Source organism: Rattus norvegicus, chromosome 18, assembly GCF_036323735.1.
Source record: "Rattus norvegicus strain BN/NHsdMcwi chromosome 18, GRCr8, whole genome shotgun sequence".
NCBI lineage: Eukaryota > Metazoa > Chordata > Mammalia > Rodentia > Muridae > Rattus > Rattus norvegicus.
The window spans coordinates 65,510,194-65,532,060 of record NC_086036.1 but is presented as its reverse complement, the minus strand read 5'-3'; the positions used below and the strand labels follow the sequence as shown (position 1 = coordinate 65,532,060).

General features: G+C 43.0%; 1 protein-coding gene across 37 annotated transcripts in view; it reads right to left on the bottom strand.

Annotated features, from left to right (window-relative positions):
* Tcf4 (transcription factor 4) overlaps positions 1-21,867 on the bottom strand; it is a 346,347-nt gene that overhangs the window by 31,126 nt on the left and 293,354 nt on the right. For 26 of the 37 annotated variants that reach the window (XM_063277625.1, XM_039097159.2, XM_039097169.2 and 23 more), the window contains 6 exons: positions 20,906-21,036; positions 15,013-15,145; positions 6,819-6,886; positions 5,664-5,742; positions 3,144-3,220; positions 311-514 (listed from right to left, as the gene is read on the bottom strand). In XM_063277625.1, coding sequence (XP_063133695.1) covers positions 311-514; positions 3,144-3,220; positions 5,664-5,742; positions 6,819-6,886; positions 15,013-15,145; positions 20,906-21,036 — 692 coding nt within the window. The remainder of the gene's footprint in view (positions 1-310; positions 515-3,143; positions 3,221-5,663; positions 5,743-6,818; positions 6,887-15,012; positions 15,146-20,905; positions 21,037-21,867) is intronic. The other 11 variants (XM_063277624.1, XM_063277621.1, XM_063277616.1 and 8 more) reach the window with 3 other exon arrangements.

Sequence of the window (21,867 nt, the reverse complement as noted above, 5' to 3'; positions counted from 1 at the left end):
CCATTTCAACGAAATGTCCAGAATCTACAGGGACAGGAAGTAACTTGGTGACGGGTGTGGGGTGGGTACGAGAAGGGGGGGCAAATAACTGATGGTTGTGTGGTGTTCTCTTTCTTGGTACAAGAGGCAAAACTATTCTAGAATGAGACGTCGTGGTGGTCACACGATCCTGTGCACATCCTAAAACACACTGCATTGTACACTGTCAATAAGAAAGTATCCATATAGTGAATGATTGCTCTAATAAAGGAAGGGATTCTTAAAAAAAACGGTATTTACATTCTAACTCTACAAAAATAGAGTCACTTACCATGAGTGAATGTCTGTTGGCTGAGAGAAGGCCAGTTCCATATCCTGAGCCCAGACTGCCCATTGCTCCATTGTGAGAGGGTCCGATGATCCCATGCATGTCCCCATGGCCACCGGGCACAGCTGTGGATGGGCCCACCGCGTGGTTCCGGAGAACATGAATCGCGTCGTCCAGTCTTTCTAAACGGTCTTCAATTCGGCTCTGCTGTTGGTTGGCAAGTGAAGTGAGATCTGATTTAGTCTGAAATGCACGCACAGGTTACACAAGCAGAATCCTGAGCTGCTACAGACCAGCTTGGGTTTCGGAATATACGCTTCCAATAAAGTCTGTTTCTTTAGAACATTAATAAAAATAAATAATGTTCTTCCTAAAAAAGCTGGTGGAAAATGTTAATGTTAAAGTTACAGTGTGATTTTTTTTTTATGAACAAAGTAAATTCAATAATTCTTTGAGGGCATTATTATGTTCATATGTATACTGGACTCCATTAGATTGAAAGAGAACTGAGATGTATGTTAACAGAGGAAAACATGCATTGAATTTGAGGAACATTTTGGCAAGCACTGACTGAAGGTCTGAAATATTAGTAGTGGAAAGACAATCTATTTTTGGTTTTTGAATTAAATTTTCTTCAAGTCAGAGAAAGGTAAAGGTTTAAGGGACTTTAAACCCACTTGTCCCTCCCTACTTTTTATCCATTAGCAATATCAACCTTCGTGTATACATGTCGGGAAGGGGCTCAGAAATTGTTACAGCAAAAATACCTTAAAAATTCTGTCACTCAACGTGCTATGAAAGCACAAGGCTAAAAAAAAAAAAAAATAAAGATTTAAGATCAGCATCTACCCAGGACCCAGAGTTGATTTCAAAGGCCATACAGTGGAAGGGAAATCATTTCCTCATGCAATTAAAAGCCAGTCATCCCCCCCACCCCAATTTTAGACATGAGGCTCCTAGTTTTCATCAACTATATAAGGCCTATGCGATAGGTAACAGTGAAGGAAGAACACACAGTTTTGTCTTCATTTTTTACGGTGATTAATATACATCAATTATTGCTTGCCAGTGCACACATTAAAATACACGACCTCATCAATGCGCATTAAACATGTATTCATAGACAGGACAGGAGTGCTCCTTCCTTATAGGCATGAAAAATGAAGCTCAAAAATTAAGTGAATTAATTACTCTGTGTCTTAGAACCAAAAGGTAGTAGTCAGGGTTGGAACCTATCTTCTCTTTTCTGTTTCCTCCCTCCCTCCCTCCCTCCCTCCCTCACTCCCTCCCTCCCTCCCTCCTTCTCTCTCTCTCTCTCTCTCTCATTTTCACTCTAGTGCTGTTACTAGAGCTAGCTCTGTTCTTCTTTGGTTTCCAATGCACCGTATAAACAGATGTACCAGTTCTACTGCACGAGAGAAGCAATTTCTAATTATTCTATACTAACCGGAAGAATGTGTGTCTAATGGAGTTAGTCTATGGTACAGAACATTCTGACTTTTGGTGGGCTTGGAAGTTGTATGACATCCCCCAGCCTCCTAGCTCTGCTACTTACTTGACTGAAGAAACCTGACTTTCTCTGAGTCTGCAATTTTTAAGGTATACAAGACAGGATAAAGGCAGATAGTTGGGTCAATGTAAGCATGAAAAGAAACCCTCTATGGGATTGGTGTACTTCTGGTTAACAGTTCCCTGGTGGAGGGAGAGAGATCTCTATTTAGGAATCCCTGTGAGTGTTCAGAAAGTGTGAGGGATCTAAGCTGTGGTCCATAGCTGTGTACCGACCTCTCCAGTTCTACAGCCTGGTTTTGATGGCTAGGGTATGGAGAGCAGCCTGAATGCTTAGAACAACTGAGCTATCTGGATGGAGCCTATAGATGAAAAGAGCTGGGCGGTAGGCAGGTTTGTTCTCTGGGCTGTTGACTTTTTTGGCTAAAATGCACGGCTAGACGATCCAGCTCGTGAAGGAAGAGCACGAGGAAGGAAGGCACTCGTCTCTCCACTTTCATCTGCAGATTTCCCTTTATTTAATGGGTAAGTCGAGAAGGAAGACTGTAGCCCCTAAGTCACAGACAGGCTCGCCTGGGTGGAGATAGGGAAACGCTTGTGTTCTTCAGCGTTTCTTCTCAGCATGTGCAAGAAGAGCAGAAAACTGGATCGTGAGGCCGCACTGGGCTCCCCACCACTTTTGACTCATGGGTGCACACACAGAACCTGCGCTGTGCAGGGCTGTCTGTTTCTTGCATAATTCTTGCCCCACCCACCCTAAGCTGAGGATGATAAAAGTGCCAGACTTTGAATCATCCTGTGAGTATTTAGAACATGAATTAGGCCCATGGAACTGTTCAGCTATTTCCCGTGGAAGAGTAGTCACTTCCTTACAAGTCAAATGGCTGGATTCCTTCCTACAAGAGCCACGGCAGACGGGGACATAAACGGTAAGCCTCTTGCTTGAGGTGAGGAGGAGATGGCCTACTGATACCTGCCTGGTAGGCAGGAAGGAGGAGGACAGCAACTTTGAGTGTCCCAATCACACTTGCGTACCCAATGCTCTGGACTGTTTCCCAAAGAAGTCGGGAGGAGAGAGCTACGCTAAGCTCCCAGGATGATTCTTTGTCTCTTATCAGGCCCTAGGTATCTGGAGCCCTGGCCCTCCATTCCAGGTGCATTTAGGTCACCATCTCCAAACAGAGATGAGCAGCCTAAAGGCACCGGCTCTGACAAGCTGGTGGTCCTAGTGATGACTTCGAGTAGCGCTCCTTGAAAATAAACACCACAGGGCCACAGGAGAAAGGAAAGCCTGGTCAGGAAGTGTCAGATTGGAGAGGCGACATACCAAGGAGTGCAAGGGTCCTTCGTAATTGGGAGATGACGAGGCCTGTCCTCCGTTTCGAGACCAAACAGCTGTGCCTGCTGATGAAAGAAGAAATACAATTAGGGCTGAGCGCACTTAAACCCGCCCATACCGAAAGAGAAGCCATGTTGATTTCTGTCAGTCAACATGATAAATACACTTATCTTCCCAGATGAAAATCTGGAGGCCCAGGGACATCTTTTAAAGGTAAAACATGTAGTCTTTTCATAAGCTGGCTCTCAGTGTCCTGGGACTGCTCTATAAAAAGGAATATTTATTGGGTCTAAGTTTCAGCTAGCAGGACTCCTTTGGGAGATATCTGTCACTGGAGATTGGAAAGTTGTGGTGCTTTCAAGAGTCTGAAGGAGATGGGGGGAGGGCCAGGTCTTTACACGTGTTCAACCAAAACTCCCATGTTGATACCGGAGAACTTTACTCTTGTTTTAGAAATGTCTGTGGGATGAGATAAACCTTTAAACATGTATTTATTTATTATTTATCTTAGAGATTGGGGATCAGGTTCCGTGCTAAGCACATGCTCTGTTCACACTCTTACATGGATCCCCTCAGACACTTCTGGAGCAAATAAGGTTAGTTCACAGCACTTCACTAAAGCAAAAGACACAACACTCCCTAACAGTAAGATCTACAGAGTTTGGTCCAAAGATCCTTTCAGAACATACTCCCTATATCCAACCTATAAAATAAAAATCACTTTTAAATTGGAAACAATTGTAGCATTAATACCCACTATAGAAAACGAATAAAGACTCTAATTCAATAAAAACAAATAACTGTGCTCTCTCAAGATCCTCTGCCCTGGTGCTGCTGGCACGTTTCAAATCCATTCTTCTTGTCTTTTCTGGGTATGCCTGTGTATTTTTATGCTAAACAAAAATAGGATATTTTGTTTAATTACTTTTCTTGACAGAATTTGGACAGAGCCGCTGGTGTGAAAATAGCAATCTGTCCCCTTGTTTATATCTTCATAAAAGTTCTTTCTTTCTAACATGTGGTCTTTCAAAACGCATCACGAGGACTCAAAAAAGTGGCTCCCCTGTGCTTGCTTTGGGCGCCTTCTACCTACAGCAGGTTGCAGAGCCTGAGGCCCTGTGGTGGGTTTCTGCATGCACCTCCCTAACCTTACGTACAGCGCAGCACCAGGAGCATGCGCACCAGGTTCCCGAGCACTCAATGTCTCTGGTTGTAACTGGCACAGCCTTGGCAAATCACCCAGCCCTCCCTCACTTCGGTACACTTGTGCACAGAACCAGGACGTCGGACAGTGGTTGTTCCCACACTTGCAGAGCACGGAAGTAGCCGCTTTGTTTGAAGTGGTGAACGTGGCGTTCCACCTGCTTCCATCCTCCCCTCCCGTTATTGTCTCGGGTCCTTTGTGCTCAATCCTCCCCTGGATTGGGAGCCTGATATTTGAGATGACTTTTTTTTTTTTCTTTTCAGAGCCTAAGACTCTGGCGCCAAGACAGAAGAGCACAATCCTGAGCTTTCTTTTCCATTTGCGCGATGGCTGAGGGGGCGGAGGGCGGGTGGTGGTGGTGGTATTCTGTTACCGTCTTAAACCCCCTGCTTCTTCCCGGGTACAGTATGGTCACCCAGAACAGACCGACTTCAGGACCCGGGTGGTCCTCTCACTGGCCTGCTCTCTGAGCTTCCTACACCAGAGAGGCTATAATCCCATCTGGGCTGCCGCCATTGTTTCTGAGCCTCGCACTTTGAAACCCCTTGCTTTCTACGAGGGAACTCATCGGCTTACAGGGAGGCCTGTGAGGGCTGCACACAGGGGACGAACAGAGCAGGACTCAAGGAGACAACGCTTAGGCAGAGCAAATCTGTTCTAAATCCCAGTGAGGTTAGGTACACGTGACAGTTTCGTATGGGAGCCACTTTCCCTTCTTTCCAAGGAACTGATGCACGGAACAAGGTCATGTGACCAAAGAGGGAAAGTAGGTCACTCAAGTGTACCTTGGAAAAGTAAAATGATTTACTCTATAACTGTACCGCTTATAGTCATGTGATTAGAAGCCATACATCATAGTAATTTATTAATTTTAAAGACAAACATCCCTCTTACTTCAGACAGTTACAGAAAAATTCATATACAAAACTGTGCTTTCCTCTAAATATTTCAATGTAGGGAAGAAGGCTCAAATGTCTTGAGGGAAGGGATTCATTTACATAGCCTATATTTAGTAACTTAGTATTAGATATTCATGGCTACATCTACTGTTTTTTGAGAAATCTTATTGGAATATATAATCTGGCTGTTGAACATCTGTATAACTAAAAAGAGTTCAAGGAATGGCTTTTCATCCACTTTTTAAAAAACTGGGTACAAATGCGCCCTCAGATTAAAATCTGTTATCCACCCACTCTGTTTTCCTGTGAGCAGGCTATGTTTCGAGATCTCTATAGGCTCTGGATGTACAGAAGGTGTTTTCTGTCACCTGTTATGGCTGTGAAATAGAGTTCAGAACACAGTACCTGAGAGTGAAGGAGGGGAGCCAACAGGAGTTGAAGGGTTGGAGGAGAAGCTGTTGTTCGTGTGATCAGGAGAATAGATCTTGAAACAGTGGAGAGGAAAAGAGACTCTCATTGATTTTTGAATAAACAGTTTTTAAACAACAAAAAGCATCATGCAGTTCATCCTTAAAAACCCGAGAACCACAAAATGCATGCAACGTCCAACTGTCCTGCCAACGTTCCAAAAGGGAGAATGCAACAGTCACTTCAAGAGTTTCAAAAGAATCACTCTGGTGGTGCATGGCAGTGGGAAAAAGAACCGGGCTCAGCCAGCTTCAAGTCCAATCCCTTTCCCACCCTAACTGGCTGGGTGGCTCTGGGCAAACCAGACGTACTGCTTTCTAATTTTCCTTTCTTCCTCCACAAAAACAAGGGGCTGGGCAGCATTGTGTCTACTCTAATTAGGGCACTGGAGAGCAGGACACAGGAAAGCCCAGGGTAAATAAGTACTTTCCCTTAGAACTCAAGGCTGGTGTTAGTTGGCCTTATTTTATGTCCACCATGGGAGGGTAAAGGCAACCAAAGACACGAATCTGAGGAGAACAAATTTCCTCTTAAAATTATAAATGATTGACGGCGTTGCAAGGGACTGACTTGTCCCTAGGGAGCACTCGGGAATGATTCAACCCCAGCTTGCAGGCAGTGGGTGGGTGGACAGAGCGAAGAATTTAAGTCCCTCAGGTGCCAATGAAGTGACAAGTCCTTCATGAACCTCAGTGGTTGTCATTTCTTTCTCCAAGTAGCTTTTCCAAAACGTCTTGTAACTGACTCTTGAAGAGTGGGTCTTAGCTAGCCAACGGGCATCTATCACACTTTAGAGATGAAAAACTCATAGAAACTCATGTTGAAAACTCTATGAGCCCAGAGGCCCAGAGGGTATCCCCAGGCCCTCACTGAAGGTGGCTAAGCACCAGGGAGACAGGAAGATAAAAAAGGCTAGCCGAAGGAGGTAAAATGGCTTTCCCTGGAAAAGTCTCAGTGATTCTTACCCCCACCCCCTCCCCCCAATCAAAGCTATTTGCATTTATTTTCTAAAATTCCATATGTCCACTTCTGATTAAAGTTCACCCTGCTAGGAGCCGTGCCCACGGAAGTCCAAAGTCAATATTTCCTCACCGAAGCCAGGGCTTTCCCCAGAGCGTCTCCAGTCTGGGAGCTGCCTGCTGCCCCAGTTCCTCTGTTTGCTGCAAAAACAAAAGACAGAATATGAAAACCAGGCAGGGAGACGTCTAACAGTTTTCTATTCTTGGTCCATTTACTCACAATTTAATTGCATTTTTAATGCTAATTACAACACATTAATCTTTAATTAGCATTAATTTGTTTGCTGAGGTAGATGTCAAATATATTCATGTTACTTTTTTTTTTTTTTGCAGATAAAATATAAACCTGACACCTTGGTTTGAAGAAAAAGTGTTTCCTCTGCCATTACGTCCCCCACCCCCATGTTGCTGACGAGAAGTTACTGGTGACAGGTACCAAGCCAGCCCTGGTGGTCATCATCATTAAGAGAGGTGTGACACTTACAGGACCTTAAAAGTCTTCAAAGATCAATGTATCTTTATATATAATTGAATTATCTTCACGAATAACTTATACCTAGTGTCAAAGAAAGAAAAAGTTGATAGACAGGAAACGGGGGCTTGTATCTCAGTGCCACACAGTGGTCTTGCTAATGAGAGAAAGAATGTTTTTATTATTCTATGTATCCCCTTTCCATATATGAATGAAAGGTGTCGTTAATAATAACACATATGTTCCAGCGTATAACACAGCCAACTCCTTTGCTGAGGATAAGGAGCCATTCAACTATTTAGTGAAAATGGACCGGGTGGTGTTGAGAGCTGTTCATTGAGACATTGACTGGACTTGGGGAGTTTTGCCCTTACCAATCACCTCGACACTAACATACAGACTTAAGGGTAGTCTATTAATGTGCTATGGGAGTTGCTTTTCACTGTTGACTGGAATAGAAAAGGAGACATGGAGTCAATCCATGAATTCAAGCCAAGTTTCACCATACGCTATAAAGACAGTGAAATCCCTCAGTCTGTTTCTTGAACAGGGGACCCTTTTAGCTAAGTGACCTGTATCATCTCCTTTCACACTCAAGGATGCGGTGGGGCATGACACTCCAGACGTCAGATCCACAGTTTCTCTGGGTCCTGCCTTCATTTCTGGGTCTCTGCTTACTGTAGCTTAGGTATGATTGTTACTGTCATAGATTTGCATGCTGGGTGTATCGGTTCAATAAGCTCTTCTATAGGCTTTCTTGACAACTGAGCCTACCCCCTCCAACTCATTTGCTCATTCCTGGAACACTGAAGAGGGCCACCTGTGTCCCAAAGCAAACACGATTACCTTCAGAGAAACAAACCTCTTCTTTCCCCTGTTACTAATGAATGGTGTACATAAGTTATCTGAACACACTAGATTACAGGTATGGACAAATTCTCAGAATGTGTATCTGGCATTAGACTTAGATACATAAGAGAGAGCACCTTAGGAAGGTATCAAGTGCATTAAATATTTAAGACAAAAAAGAAAAACCCCTGAAATTCTTTCCAGTATGAAAATGGGAATTTCTATATTAAAGGGTTTTAGAAACAACTGAAGATGGTTCTAAAAGGACTGTGATGATTTTCAGCGGATACAGAGCATCCTATCGTCCTATCAACGTGTTTCCCCCTCTCTGTGGGAGCAACTCTTGTTTTCCTATCAAGCAATATCATCTGTTCATTACTTTATGCTTAAGTGGCGACTGCAGTTAAAAGAATCCATGCTGTGTGCCTGACTCTTACACGGATCTTCACCAAGCGAATGTTCAGAGAAACGCTGGTTAAAAAGAAAACAAACCCACAGTTACTGACCAAGGATCCAAACAAAAAGAACAAAAGCTTATCAATTAAAAGAGATCACCCACAGTCGTAGCTTTCAGGAGACTGACTCTTCTTTTGAACAATTTGAAAATGGAAATTGTAAATTAAAATCGATCACTGCAACCATCCAATTTCAAGATACAAATCAGGAAGACCCACAAAACCACCGAACGCATTTTAAGAATATCCACAAAGTAAATTATGCATAGCGTAAAAAATCATACTTTTTAAAGAAAGGATATTTTAGTGTGATTTAACAAAGTTTTTAGACCTGTTTATTTTACTATTTGACGTGTCTGAGTCTTCTGTCTCTATGGTGTGCGTGTGTACCACATGTGTGCCCGATACCCGGGAAGCTCTGGGTCTCCTGGGACTGGAGTTGCAAATGGCTGTGAGCCATCGTATAGGGTCTGAGAACTGAATCTGGGTCTTCACAAGAACAAGAAGGGCTCAATGCTGAGCCAACTCTCCAGCCCCAGTGCGATTGTTTTTTTGTTTTTGTTTTAAAGCATTGAGCCTTTTAAACTAAGCTATTAGTGTCTTCTTTATACAAAGAGATATTAAGACCTAGGAAGCTGAATTGAAAATAGAATCAAGTCCTTACCTCATCTGGTCATAAAAATGTTTCAGAAAACTACAAAGGCTATTCATGTAAGCCACTGATAAGAACAGACTTTTTTTTAAACTCAAAGCCATTTTACCTTGCAAGAGCTGAACAGCCCAACCCAAAGGCGTACATTTCAAAGCAGTTTGCTGGGGCCAGTCTACTCTTTCACTTGGGCATATCTTTTGTTCAGTTCCAGGAAACACGGAGGGGACACATTTTCAACACAAGATTGGTCATCTCTTAAAGATGTCTCTCTCTGTTTGTGTGACCAATATACAAACGGACGCACGGCATTAGAAAGGAGATATGTTTTTAATTCTCAAATGGTTTAATATTTGGTTTTGGTACTGGAAAGTGGGTCACGCTTAGCAAAACACATATCAAATCCACCTTTCAGGCTCCAGTATATTAGGACTTCATTACTATTTTAGTACCTGGGTTTTGTCCATGTATATTGTTAGGAATCACTGATGTTCATGTCATAGAAACAAATTTGAAACCTGTTGTCTTTATGTGTGCTAGTTTATTTTACTTGGGTTCTAATCGATTTCTTTTGCTCAACAGAAAAAACAAAACAAAACAAAACAAAACAAAAACCCAAAAACCAAAAAACAACCCCACCGAAACACACACACACACACAAAGAAAGTCCAAAATCAAAACAGAGGAAAACACACACACACAAAATAGCCTGTAAGTAGAGGCATAACATAAATATGAATGCGAGATGAGCAATTATGAAAAGCTCTGTAATTTTGGAGGAGCGTTTGATAACTGCTAGCCACGCAAGTATTGTTGGGAGGGCTCAAACACAGGTGCTGTTGTTGGCGAGATGAAACACACACGAAGGTTTCATATCCTGTGCTCAGTGTTGGACCACCCTCCATGAGTGTCCGCTTTGGGGAAAATGGTGATTCCCATCGCAACACACCCCAAACAGAATACCAGGACAAGTGGTGTCTGGGGATCAGCTCTGAAAACCAGAATCTGGAAAATATGTTTCCCCTTTACTGCACACCCGTAACTTGCGGCAGGGAAGAGAGGACATCAAAGGACGGGGGAAGTACAAGTCGGTGTGTTCTCCAGACAAGCACTGCCTTAAGACGAGGCTCTTCTGAAGTGTGTTCAGTGACCCTGAGAGGCATGGCAACGTCCTGAGTTTGTCCACAAAGATGACTTTAAATGGAACGTTGCCAATGCTCCTCCAAGACTCTTTCTGAAGACTCCCCGACATGGGGCGTGATGTACTAACTCTGTGTGGGAAGGGCTCCAGGCATACATGGGGGAAGGTGGACCTCCTGACAGGAAATGGGGTGCAGGAAATGGGGGAGAGGCTTGAATCAAACCCATTTATTGCTCTCCATTGGTGGTCCTTGCAGACCGGAAGCTGGATAAAGTGAATCTTTACTCTTCAGTCCATGCCTGGTCATCACCCAAGTTCATCTGAAGGCTCGAGATCCTCATAAAACACAGGCTGGATAGTGTGTGATTAGCTTAATAATAATAAAAAAGAATTACTATGAAACCGAGCTCTCTAGGGAAAAAGGACGACGTTTCTACTAGAAAGCCACATCCCAACATGCTTTATGTCACACAAACACGTCAGGGGGAGTGAAAGTTGTAAGCCAGATTAATTCATGAACCAGATAGATATTTCAGAGTAATCTTTAACATATGGGGCATTAAATCACACTGACTGGCCTGTTCCTTCAACACTACTTGGTTTGAGGTTTAAAAACATGGGAAATAGCATCTTTCTTCTGCACTTAAAGACTAATAAAACAATAGTGGGCATTGTAAAACATTATGTTGTTATAGGCCCAATTCCCTGTGAGGGATGGGGAAGGTTTGTGGTCCCAAATCTCAAAGAGCGTGTGGCTGATGGATTCAGACGGAGACTCTGAGTGGAATCTGCAGATTGCAGAATGGCGGTCAGGCTTGGGGAACCTCACTGACCTATCCTACAGCAGAAGGTTCTCTCCCTCCTGATCAGCAAGAGCTGATTATTTGGGAAGGAAGGAAGGAGGAGGACAGCAAGGCGCACTACTCTGTAGACATCTCTGTTTCGGCATCTGGCGTCTAGGAACTTCCCCTGAGTGCCTCCTTGGATCAAGGTGATCTGGGCTGGACCACTTCTGACACAAGCCAGCTGCCTGGCATTGAAAGAGTATTTAGGGACGAAACAATAAAACTCAGATGTAGCTTTCTAAAGGTCCCTGGTCAGTTCCCACCTTGCCCAGGTGCCAAGCCAGCCGAGGTCTGTGATGTGTCCTATTGGCCTCACCGACCTATGCTGTGCCCCCTTGACCTCGTTTATTCCAGGGTGCTTCTGAGACCCTTCCTATCCAGAAATGGCTGGTCTGACTCCGGAATGTGCTACTGTTTGCTAGACAGAACAGGAGCGGGCCATGAGCCACAGAGAAATATTTTACCATGAATGGCTATGTCACTAAAAGTTTCATAAACGCCTCTCAGAAGAACTAGAGTTGGACACTGAAGAGCAAAAGGAAACAAAGGAGCAAACCAAAGGAGGGCGTGGCCAGTTGTGTCAGCAGGACAAGGGATGAACCATCCCCAACCAAAGTGAGCACTGTCCATCTTCAGGACGCAGCGAATGGACATGAAATGAAATGCAGGACTTGTGAAGTTCTAGAGCTTGTACCTCACGCCATAGACACTGTGAGGTTCTATGAGGTTTAGGACAATGGCTGACAATCATGGTGGAATATTACCGCGTGAAACTGAGACACGGGGACAGCCTTTCTGAGCCCAGAGAGTTCTGCAGATATCGGTGCCATGTTTCAGAGAGCTGCAGTGCCTTGCAACTTTGTGCCAAGGAAACTTGAAGACTGGGGCTGTCCTTGAGTTAGTGCTTGGACCCATTCTTGTGGCATTAGTGCTCTGATGGTTTTTTTTTTTCCCCTCCAGGATCATGTGTGTAATCTCAAACATGTGTTGGGCTATGTGTTCCTTATTTACCAATTATTTAATTAGCCCTGTTTGTTCTTTGAGATACAGGCAATGTAGTATTTCTTTATTTCCTGCATTTCAGAATGAGTGAGTATAGGCCAAATACTTTCAAAGCCTACAGATGTATCCTATTAGCCAGCACTGTTTGTTAGAGAAATGCACTGACTTCAGAAGAGAATGCTTCTTTTCGTGTTCTGCGGCCATGCTGCCATCACTGCCTCCTTCCACATGCCAAACCAAAGCCGAGGAGACTTCCACAGAGGAAGTCATGTGAGTGCCAGAGTGCCAGGAGAGTGAGGCTTAAAACTGGTCTTCAATTCCCCTCTGCATTTGTATGCAAGGAATTGGAGAGTATGGTATTTTAAGACAGAGCATACTGGAGTATTCAAGAACTTTCTCCCTTAAAGTAGCTTTAAAGTAACTTTTGTATTTATGCAAACTGAGTAACAGCATTTTTTCATTGTCAGGCTGAATTGCTAGACGGACTTATTTCCTAAGGGATTATGATGCTTCTTAACATATTTTTTGGCTAATAAGATTTTTTTGAAAGGAATACTAATTATTATAAAATGATTTCTTAAAAGTCCTTTGTCTGGGTTCTAAGAGTTTCTTATTTTTCTTTTTAAACTGGAGGTCTTTACTACTGACTGGACACTTAACAGGACCTTGAGGCTTACACCTAAAGCCAAATTTGTCTTTAGCATGCAGCTAGGCTCTTCATGTGTAGGGCTCACCCATCCTTCTACTGTCCTCAGACTACTGCTATTTGTCCGTTATCCGATGGCGATAGGGCAATCTAACACAAGCAATCCTCACTCTGACTGCAGTGGGCAGCTAAGATGCTCTGGACTCACAGAGCACAATTCCTCTCTTACGCAGTGATATACACATCACTCACAGAGAGACTGCAGATCAGGTCTGCACGATCCTTTCCGAAAGAGTGCCCAAATGTGTTTTCCTGAACTCAGAGGTCTGTCCCACCTCCATATCTTCCTTAAAAAGAAAATGACTCAAACCGCAAGTAGACAGGAAGCCTGTCATGGACAAGGATGAATGATTGGCCATTCTGTATAACCGACCTCATGACTGCAGAAGGGGCTTTCCATTGTCAAACCACACTGAAGTGAAATGCGCCTCTTTCAGTCTTTCAGTTCTGCACTTTTCTTTCTTTCTTCTTGTTTTTCAAATCTGCCCGAACTTCACTGGTTGCTAATAAAACTTCTCCCATGTGACCTCTGGCTGTAGCTCTCCAAGGTCAGGTGGGGTGCAACATTAACTTGTGAAGGTTCTCTTATGGAAAGTTCCAGAAATGGAAACTCATTCCTAAATTTGCTTCTCTGTGAGATGTGATAGGACAGGGCTGCTAGGTGGCTCATCTCAAGTGTGAAATAAATTAACGAATAAAGAAGCAGTGTTGGGTGGCTAGAGAGTATATTTTAACAGTTTAATACCATCTCTTCCACCAAAAACTCTCCCACATAAGTGATTCACGCAATTCCCAAAGTTCAAAGGAAAAAGAGAAAAAAAGTTACAAAAAGCTCATGCAATAAACAGCAGCATAATGTTCTCTCTAGAACAAACCCTGAGTTTCTCATCAGTGACCCTCTGTGAATGATCTCAAAGGCCAAGCTGTTATGGTCTGAATGTGAACCGTCCCCACAGGCTCACGTATCTGAACACTTTGTTCCTAGCTGGTGGTGCTGTTTTGGAAGATTCTAGAAACTGTGAGAAACAGGGCCTGGGCGGTAGACACAGACCACTGTAGGCACACTGCAATTGGGGACAGCCTAGCCCCATTTATGCTGCTGTCTGATCCACTAAGATGTAATAATTTACACGGTAACCCTCCAAGGAAAAGGCCCCAGGCCATGCCAGACTGTGTCTCTTTAAACCACGAGCTCAAACAAAACTGTCCTTTCTACAAGTGGCTTCTTCCAGGTATTTTGTCACAGCCGCAAGAAAACTATCCAAAGCACTTGACGAGCGAGCCTTAAAGTAGAGTAGGCTGTGACCAGCAAAGTCTTGGGTTCTGTGACGACCCTGGAGCACCTAGGTATGCTGTACAACAGAATGAAAAGCTGGTCAAGGCTGCCTCCCAACCAACCAGTATCTTCCCTTGAGGGATAGCTAAATGCCCTGACTAGCTCTTCCCTCAGGATAACATAACTGGCAGAGATCCAGCTGTACTAACAGATCACCACAGACATCAGAGGACGTGAGCGGATGATACACTTGGCAGCAACAATCTTCCTGAGCCTAAACTTATTACAAAGCCCGCAGGAAGTAATTTTGGGCTCACTGTTAGCCAGACATCTTCCCTACGTGAACGAGGGCTGTTTCTCTTCGAGGATTCCATAATTCTACAATCTCTGAAGGTTCAATTCTTGTAGCTATTAAAGTGACTGTTAGTTGAAATTTTCATATAAACAAGTCTTTGGAAGGCAGGGACACAGCATGGTTAGAAACCTAGCATGATGGTCAATCTCTGGAACGTGATGGACAAATACTGGTATTAAGGAGAAACAGAACCCATATCTCATTGGTCTTCTATGAATAGTTTTAAGAAAACTTTGCTTGCCTGATGTTTCAGAATGCGAGATACAAGAGAGTCTGGGTCTACTTGAACTCTCATTTAGTGACTCATAGCGGACAACCAAGTCAAATTTCGGTTTCTTGTCACTAAAAAAAGTGGCAAGCCACTGAGTCTCCCTATTCAATACGTTCATCTGTTCACTCAGTGATGTGGCAAAAACTTATTGCCTGCCTATAATTCCATTATGAGAAGAGACAGGGCCTTCATTATTAAACTGCACCATGGAACACTGGCTTCTGGGTTGGCATGTGCACTACTCACCCATTATACTGTCTGTTCCGTTGGCAGGAGGTGTGCAGGAAGAGGTGCTGTAATGGTTTGTGCCACTTCGATGGAACGTGGACATCGGAGGAAGACTGGAGTTGATGTCTGCCGAGGAGTGCGATGGATAGCTCTGTGGCCGGGGAAGAAAGGAGGCCACATTCAGTTATGTTAGACTCACAATATCGCAAGGGAGATGCTTTCAGAATTTCAAAACGGTCAAGCAAACATCCTGTTTTATCTGACAGCTTTCATTTTCTAAACGACCAAATACACATAGACCTGGAGTTGATCTGTGGTTGTATCAAATGTCAAGGGATATCATCGCAACCCAGGACACCAAGGAAAGATCAAAATCCCCACGTCTACAAATCATGGGCTGAAAAAACCAAAATCATCTCACAGACTTCAGAAACAGACTCAGCTACTTGTATTATTTTTTCCCCCTGTGGCCTATTAAACACCTGAAAAAGATTGCACATTATAATGAACATAACATGCAGATCTCTGGGGCTTGTGTTACACTGGACCCAGGCCACCAGTCACTACATGGCAAAGTGACAGGGACCTTCTTCCTCCCCAGTTGGATCACCTTGCTCAACGAATCTCAGCATCAAGAACAAGATGAGAAACAGAAAACTTTTAAAAAAAGTTAAAAGCTAAATCTCTCTAAAGCCTGAGTGTGAGAAAGCTTACATTAGTGGCCCCACTGAACTGACTGGGGATCCAAAGACTTGATCATGCTTTGCTTCGCTATGAGTCCCTCCTTTGCATACTGCACATACCATTTAGCTGACTGGGAAGGAAGACCATTGTTAAATGTTGCTGGTCTTAAGGCTTAGCTTCAAATTCAATCCTACACCAGTTGTTCAAATGACTGAAGGTGGCACATTAGTTGTCCTGTACCCATCTCATGGGGAGAGGATGACTAAAGGGACACATGGATTTAAAAGGACACCTCAAACTATTTCTTTCGTAAAACCCAAACCAAGCGATCAAGTAGAAAAGCCAGTTGTTGAAACTTGCTCTCGGTTTTGTTTTCAGAAGCATTTGGATGCGCTGTCAATGTTAAAGAAAATAGGTAAAGATAAGGTTTCTGTGGCAGGTGATAAATTAATAGTTACAATTTTTATTCTATCATTACTGGAGACGCATTTAATTACTTAATTTAAAAGGAGACTGGGTGATGGATCATTGTTACCTCATGCCTAGAGATGCTTTTTAATGTGTTTTAAAGAGGAGCTGTCAGATACTGCAGACACTGGGAAGCACTAACACCATGGCGTTTGTTAACAAGGAAGGAACGTGGTGTCTCCGTGCTGGCCGACCAAGCTGCTTACTTCCCCCTCTTCCTGGACGGTCCCCTCTTTGCTTGCCATTCTTCTGTGATGGGCTCAACCCAATTATATCTGCTCTCTACCCTACCACCTCACACTCATTTCGGGGTCAGTCACTGCCTGTTGTCCAAGTCCATTCCCATAACGCTGTAAACTCCCTGAAGGGGAGGGAATGGTGTTCATACCTCCCCGTGCTAAGCAGTAAACATACCATGACAGCCCATACTCATGGACCGAAGTATGACTTAGCTGAGGGACTACCAAACAGTCTAGGTCATGCATCTACATTTTATAAAGAGGAGCATCTAACACACGAATGTCTTCAAAACATCTCCCCCATGTACCATAAGATAGTTAAGCTTAGAATATGCCAATGTAAAGACAGAGGTAATTTTCCCTTGGGCCACTGGTGAAAATCCATTTACACTGGGGACTTGAGTCTCCCAAGTCACCCATACAATGTTCTCTAAGGAATAACAGAGTGGGGCTTCTCTATAGTACAAATACATACACACACACACACACACACACACACACACACACACACACACACACACACAAGATAAGATATAAGACTTGGAAAACCATACTTAGAAGAGTTGAGGCATAGCTAGTTCTGCTTCTGAGATAAAAGGTTATGATAGGAATATAGAGAAAAAAGAACCATGTGGGAAAAAAACAGAATCAGAGAGAAATACAATAATGAGAAATATTTGATTAATTACAATAATTAGAAGATGCAAAACGGAAAAAGGAAAACCATCACAGAGACTCTTTGGACTCATCTAACTTTAGAGCCAAGAATATGAAGTAAGAAAAGCAATCCCCAGAGTTGAATGGGGAAAGCGATGCAATCCATACAAAATTAGCTATTCTCAGAGACACATTGAAAATTAGAGGCCGAAACAAATGAATCAGATTTACGGCTGGACTACTTTTCAGTGAGGACTACCTTGAACACTAATGCTATTGGAAAGGTCATAAACACAGCACGGAGAACATCAGTAATGGCCAACAGTGTCCCTGGGAAGGTTTAAAAATCAACATCTCCATGGTTCTCCAGCTGCCACACTGTCCATCCTGCTTGCTCTAAAGGTGTGAAGGGGGATGTGATCCGTTCAAGTGCCATGACCTTCCATGTCCACCCTCTTCAAGTTTGCCTCTAAACTTCTGCTACCCAACTGAGAGCCATGCAAGCGTTACAAACATTCACATGGGTGATGTTTGTTATTGGTTGGTGATTTGAAGATTCGCAAACCTAAGAATTATAAGTATACACTAAGAAGGAAATGGCGCTATAGGCCAAGGTAGTGTTTCACGGTCTTGCCACTCGTGGCCTTTGTGACAGATATTTCATTGCCGTAGAGCTTTCTTGTGTAGATGGTTATTAGCATCTCTTGCCTCTACTCCCTGGACACCAGTAGCATCTGTATCCCATCTGTGACCACAAATACGTCTCTAAACGTTGTCCAGTGGTTCCTGAGGGCAGCCTTAAGCCCAGTTTGTAAAGTACTGATGTATAGAAATAGAAGGCAAACTAACTTCCATTATGCTAAGAATTCAGATGTCTTAGAACGCTACACCATGCAGCACTGAAGCAGTTCCGTCAGGCAGTGAGGCCTCTAACCTTCTTTGTCAAATGTCTTGGCCAAGTCTCCCCAAATTTAAACTTTCTACAAAGACCCATTGCTTGGCTTAACCACAAAGTCCATTCATTGGGAGTAGGTAACCCCCGCCCATGTGTGTGCACGTGTGTGTGTGTGTGTGTGTGTGTGTGTGTGTGTGTGTGTGTGTGTGTCTGTGTGTGTGTGTGTTCAACAAGCAGTGATGACCTATGGAATTCAGTTGTAAAAGCCAAAACTGTAAAGGTGTTTTAAAGACTTAAACCTGGTAACAACAGTTGGGGGTGAGATGTGTGGAACTGAAACTTCCTCATTACAGAGTCTACTAAAACATGGTCGAAAACAATGACATTCACCCTGTTTCCAAAATGTTTCACCTTCAGAGATAAGAGTAGTGGTGGTCAAATTATATCCAAGACAGTAAGGGAAGTCTCTCGTCCTTCTAAGCTAGCCCCAGTTAGCATGCGGTTAGCCAAACGCTACAGAATGGGGCTGAGGGGAAACATCACTATTTTCAAGATAAAAGATGCTGACTGCTGTTGGATATTCAAATTATTCCCAATCAGTGTCAGAGTCTTCAAAGTCACTTCAGTGAGAGATTGTCATATGGCTAAATACTGAAATTACAATGATAACTAGATGTAATAATTCAATAGTTTCACTCTCAGTGGGAAAACTCATTAGGATACATTACCAGAGACCTTATTCATTTACCCTTTAGAGTAAGAATCTTACTCTCTGAAATTTGCTAACTGGTCAAATTAAGAACGGGAACTTGAGCTCTGTGATGAACACATGGCTTTACCACTGCGTCTTCTCATGTGATCTATGGAGGCACTGCTTTAAAGTGACCTTTCTGTTTCAACAACGACGCTGTGTTGATTCATTCAAACTTTTTCTAAAATGTGCCTCATTTCTGACTTGAAATCATGCCTTTTGTGCATCTAAGCGTCATGCAAGGGCTCCCTCCACATGCAGTGAACTCTAGTGGGATCAAATTATATCATAATGCAAAATTATAAAATATGATTAAAAGTGAAGTGATGTAGGGGGGAAGGAAAATAGCACGTAGACAAATCTTCAACAGACCGAAATTCTAACATTTGATCTGTCACTCCAAACTTTAATTTGCATCCACAACTTCCCCAGTTTTGATTATGAGTCCTAGGCAAAGTCAGGATGATGATGGATAAGCAAACATGTTACTGAGTGATATTCTAACTACAGTTGGTCTCTCCCTACACTCTACCTTGAATGCCTCCATGTGGGGGGTGGGAGAAGAGGCAATCTGAAGCTCCGTTATTTGCTGTTTAGTGAAAATGTGCTAACATTTGAGATGTTTGTGATTTATACATCTGAACACAGGAGAGATAAGAAACCGGTCACTCCCATTACTACCACATGCTCCCCGGGAAAACAAAGGCGGAGTGATGACCACGTTGTGTCTTGTGGTCTAGGACCAACTAAGCATGCATTTTCCAAGTACCAGAATTTCTACGTCTGGAAACTTTTGGCCATCGGGAAGAATATGAAGCTTTCTTTTCTTCTATATATCCAGTGACTGAACAAAGGAGAGGAGAGACTAGAGGAATCCAGAAATGTTTTCCCTGATCAGGACAGAGAAAAAGTAATAGATGTGAAAACAAGAGAAAAAAAAACTTCAAGAAGAGATGAAGTCACATTCATAGACCATAGATTTTCCTTCACATTTGTGGGGTTTGAATGTGTGTGTGTATGTGTGTGTGTGTGTGTGTGTGTGTGTGTGTGTGTGTGTGTGTGTGTAGCACGTGCATGTGGGCATGTAGATACATGCAACTGTGTGTGCATATGAAGAGGCCAGAGCAGGATTTTGGATGGATGTCTTCATTGCTCTTTGCCTCAGTGCCTTAAGACAGGATTTCTCACTGACCACAGGCTTTGCTTTTGACCTGAGTGGCTGGCCAGCAAGCAGTTGGGATCTTTCTGTCTCCCTTCCCCATCTTCTTCTCCAATACTGGGTTTATAGACATACCCAGTCATGCCCAACTATTTACATGGGTACTGGGGATTTGAACTTAGGTCTACATGTTTACAAGAACTCTTGCCTATGGAGTCATCTTCCCAGCCTAAGGGCCATACCATTTTAATTACATGTTATTGAATAATGAATTCAAGTCTCACGTGACCTGCATCCCATACCCAACTCATGATCTAGAGATTTTATTTACTCAATGATAGATTTAACTAAATAAGTTGTTTCTTGGCTGTGGTAGTTCTTAAGCCTAGAGAGAGTCAGATGGCTGATTCCTCTAGGACAAGGAAACAAATGAAGGTCAGTTGTAGAAGCCATGGGCAGAGTGGAAAAGCCTTACTAAGAAAAGACTTAATATTACACAACGCAGCAGCTTTCACTGGGGTGTCCAGCAAAGCAGAACCCAAGTGGCATGTGTATGGAATTAAAATAATAAGGTCCAACGGATGTAGACATCCCACAGTTTGCTATTCCCAAGGCTAGAAAGAAAACATAAACTTTTCCTATAGGTCACAATAGGTCAGAACTGGCATGGAAATCCCTGTCATGTCAAATCCTCCTCACTCTTCCCTCAGCGTAGCGTTCATTCTCCAGAATTACAGACAGTCAAAAAGGACAAGGCACTGCCATTGCTAAGGCCCTGCAACTCGAATCCTCTGTGTTTATGAACCGAAGGAAGCTGACATCACCATAAAGAAAACAGAACAAAACACAATAAACAAAGGGACAATGGCAGAGAAGCTCTGGAAGGTTTACAGAGGTGATCTGCTTCTGTTGAGCCTTTGATCACAAGAACAATAAAACCCGAAGAATAATAGGAGAGAGCTATTTTTGCCTTCTTTTGCAGAGCCCGCGGTACACACAGAGATGAAACTCATAAACTAGCTCACAGTGCTCTCCCCATGCCCGTGAGCCTTCCTTACCAGACGTTCATGTGGATGCAGGCTACAGTAGCTGCTAGACTGTGGGATATGAGAGTTGCCTAGCATCCCTCCATAGCCGGGCTGATTCATTCCACTGGAGGAGCTCCAAGGGTCACTGCTGTGATGGCCATCTGTAAAGGACAAAGAAAACCGTGACTTCTCTGAGGCAGTCAGCCTTGCCTTTTAGAATAGGGTTTCTTCATACACTTGAAAATGACCTCCCGTTGTGTATTCAACTTTGTGTTGCTTAGCTGATTACATCACACGACAGTCATCACTACTTCTTCCCAAGTGGCTTTTCATATTGTCAAACAAATAGAAACGTTTACGTTTGTGTTCTTTGTAAAAGAAGGAAGATAAAATATTTTTTTAAAAAATCGACTGGAGAAGAACAGAACATGCTTCTCTGCAGAACTGTGTCAAGGGAGTGAGGTAGTTCACGCCGAAAGAAACAGTTCTTTCTACCCAACCCCTACTTTTATGAAAGTAACCTGAAAAGTTAAAGCCTTTTTTAAACTTTGGGGTGAAAATAAAACGGTTGGGACCTCACAGAGCTGGCATGGGTGCAAGTTTTAAGAACCTACACTCTAATGACTACTGAAAAAGAACAGCCCACATTCAGACAGTTGGACTTCATTTCCGTGCCATGGACAATACAGAGAATTAATGTTGGGATTATCTTATGGTAAATGGGGAAGAGGATTTTCAATATTTCTATCCTAGGTCATTTTTTAATGTAGTATGTGTGACATACAACTCTTAAACGCTCTTGAACAATGTGAGATACACATGCATGTCCTAAGAGAGATATCATAATATAGGGTAACAGTCTCTGGATTTCATAAATATATGAGGTCAAGAGTTTGAAAATAAGCCTTAGAGATACATTGTTTTAAAGTCTCTTTTAGTGTGGAAGTAACTTCATATTAACAGCAGAAAAATTTCTTTCACTCCCTGGTGCT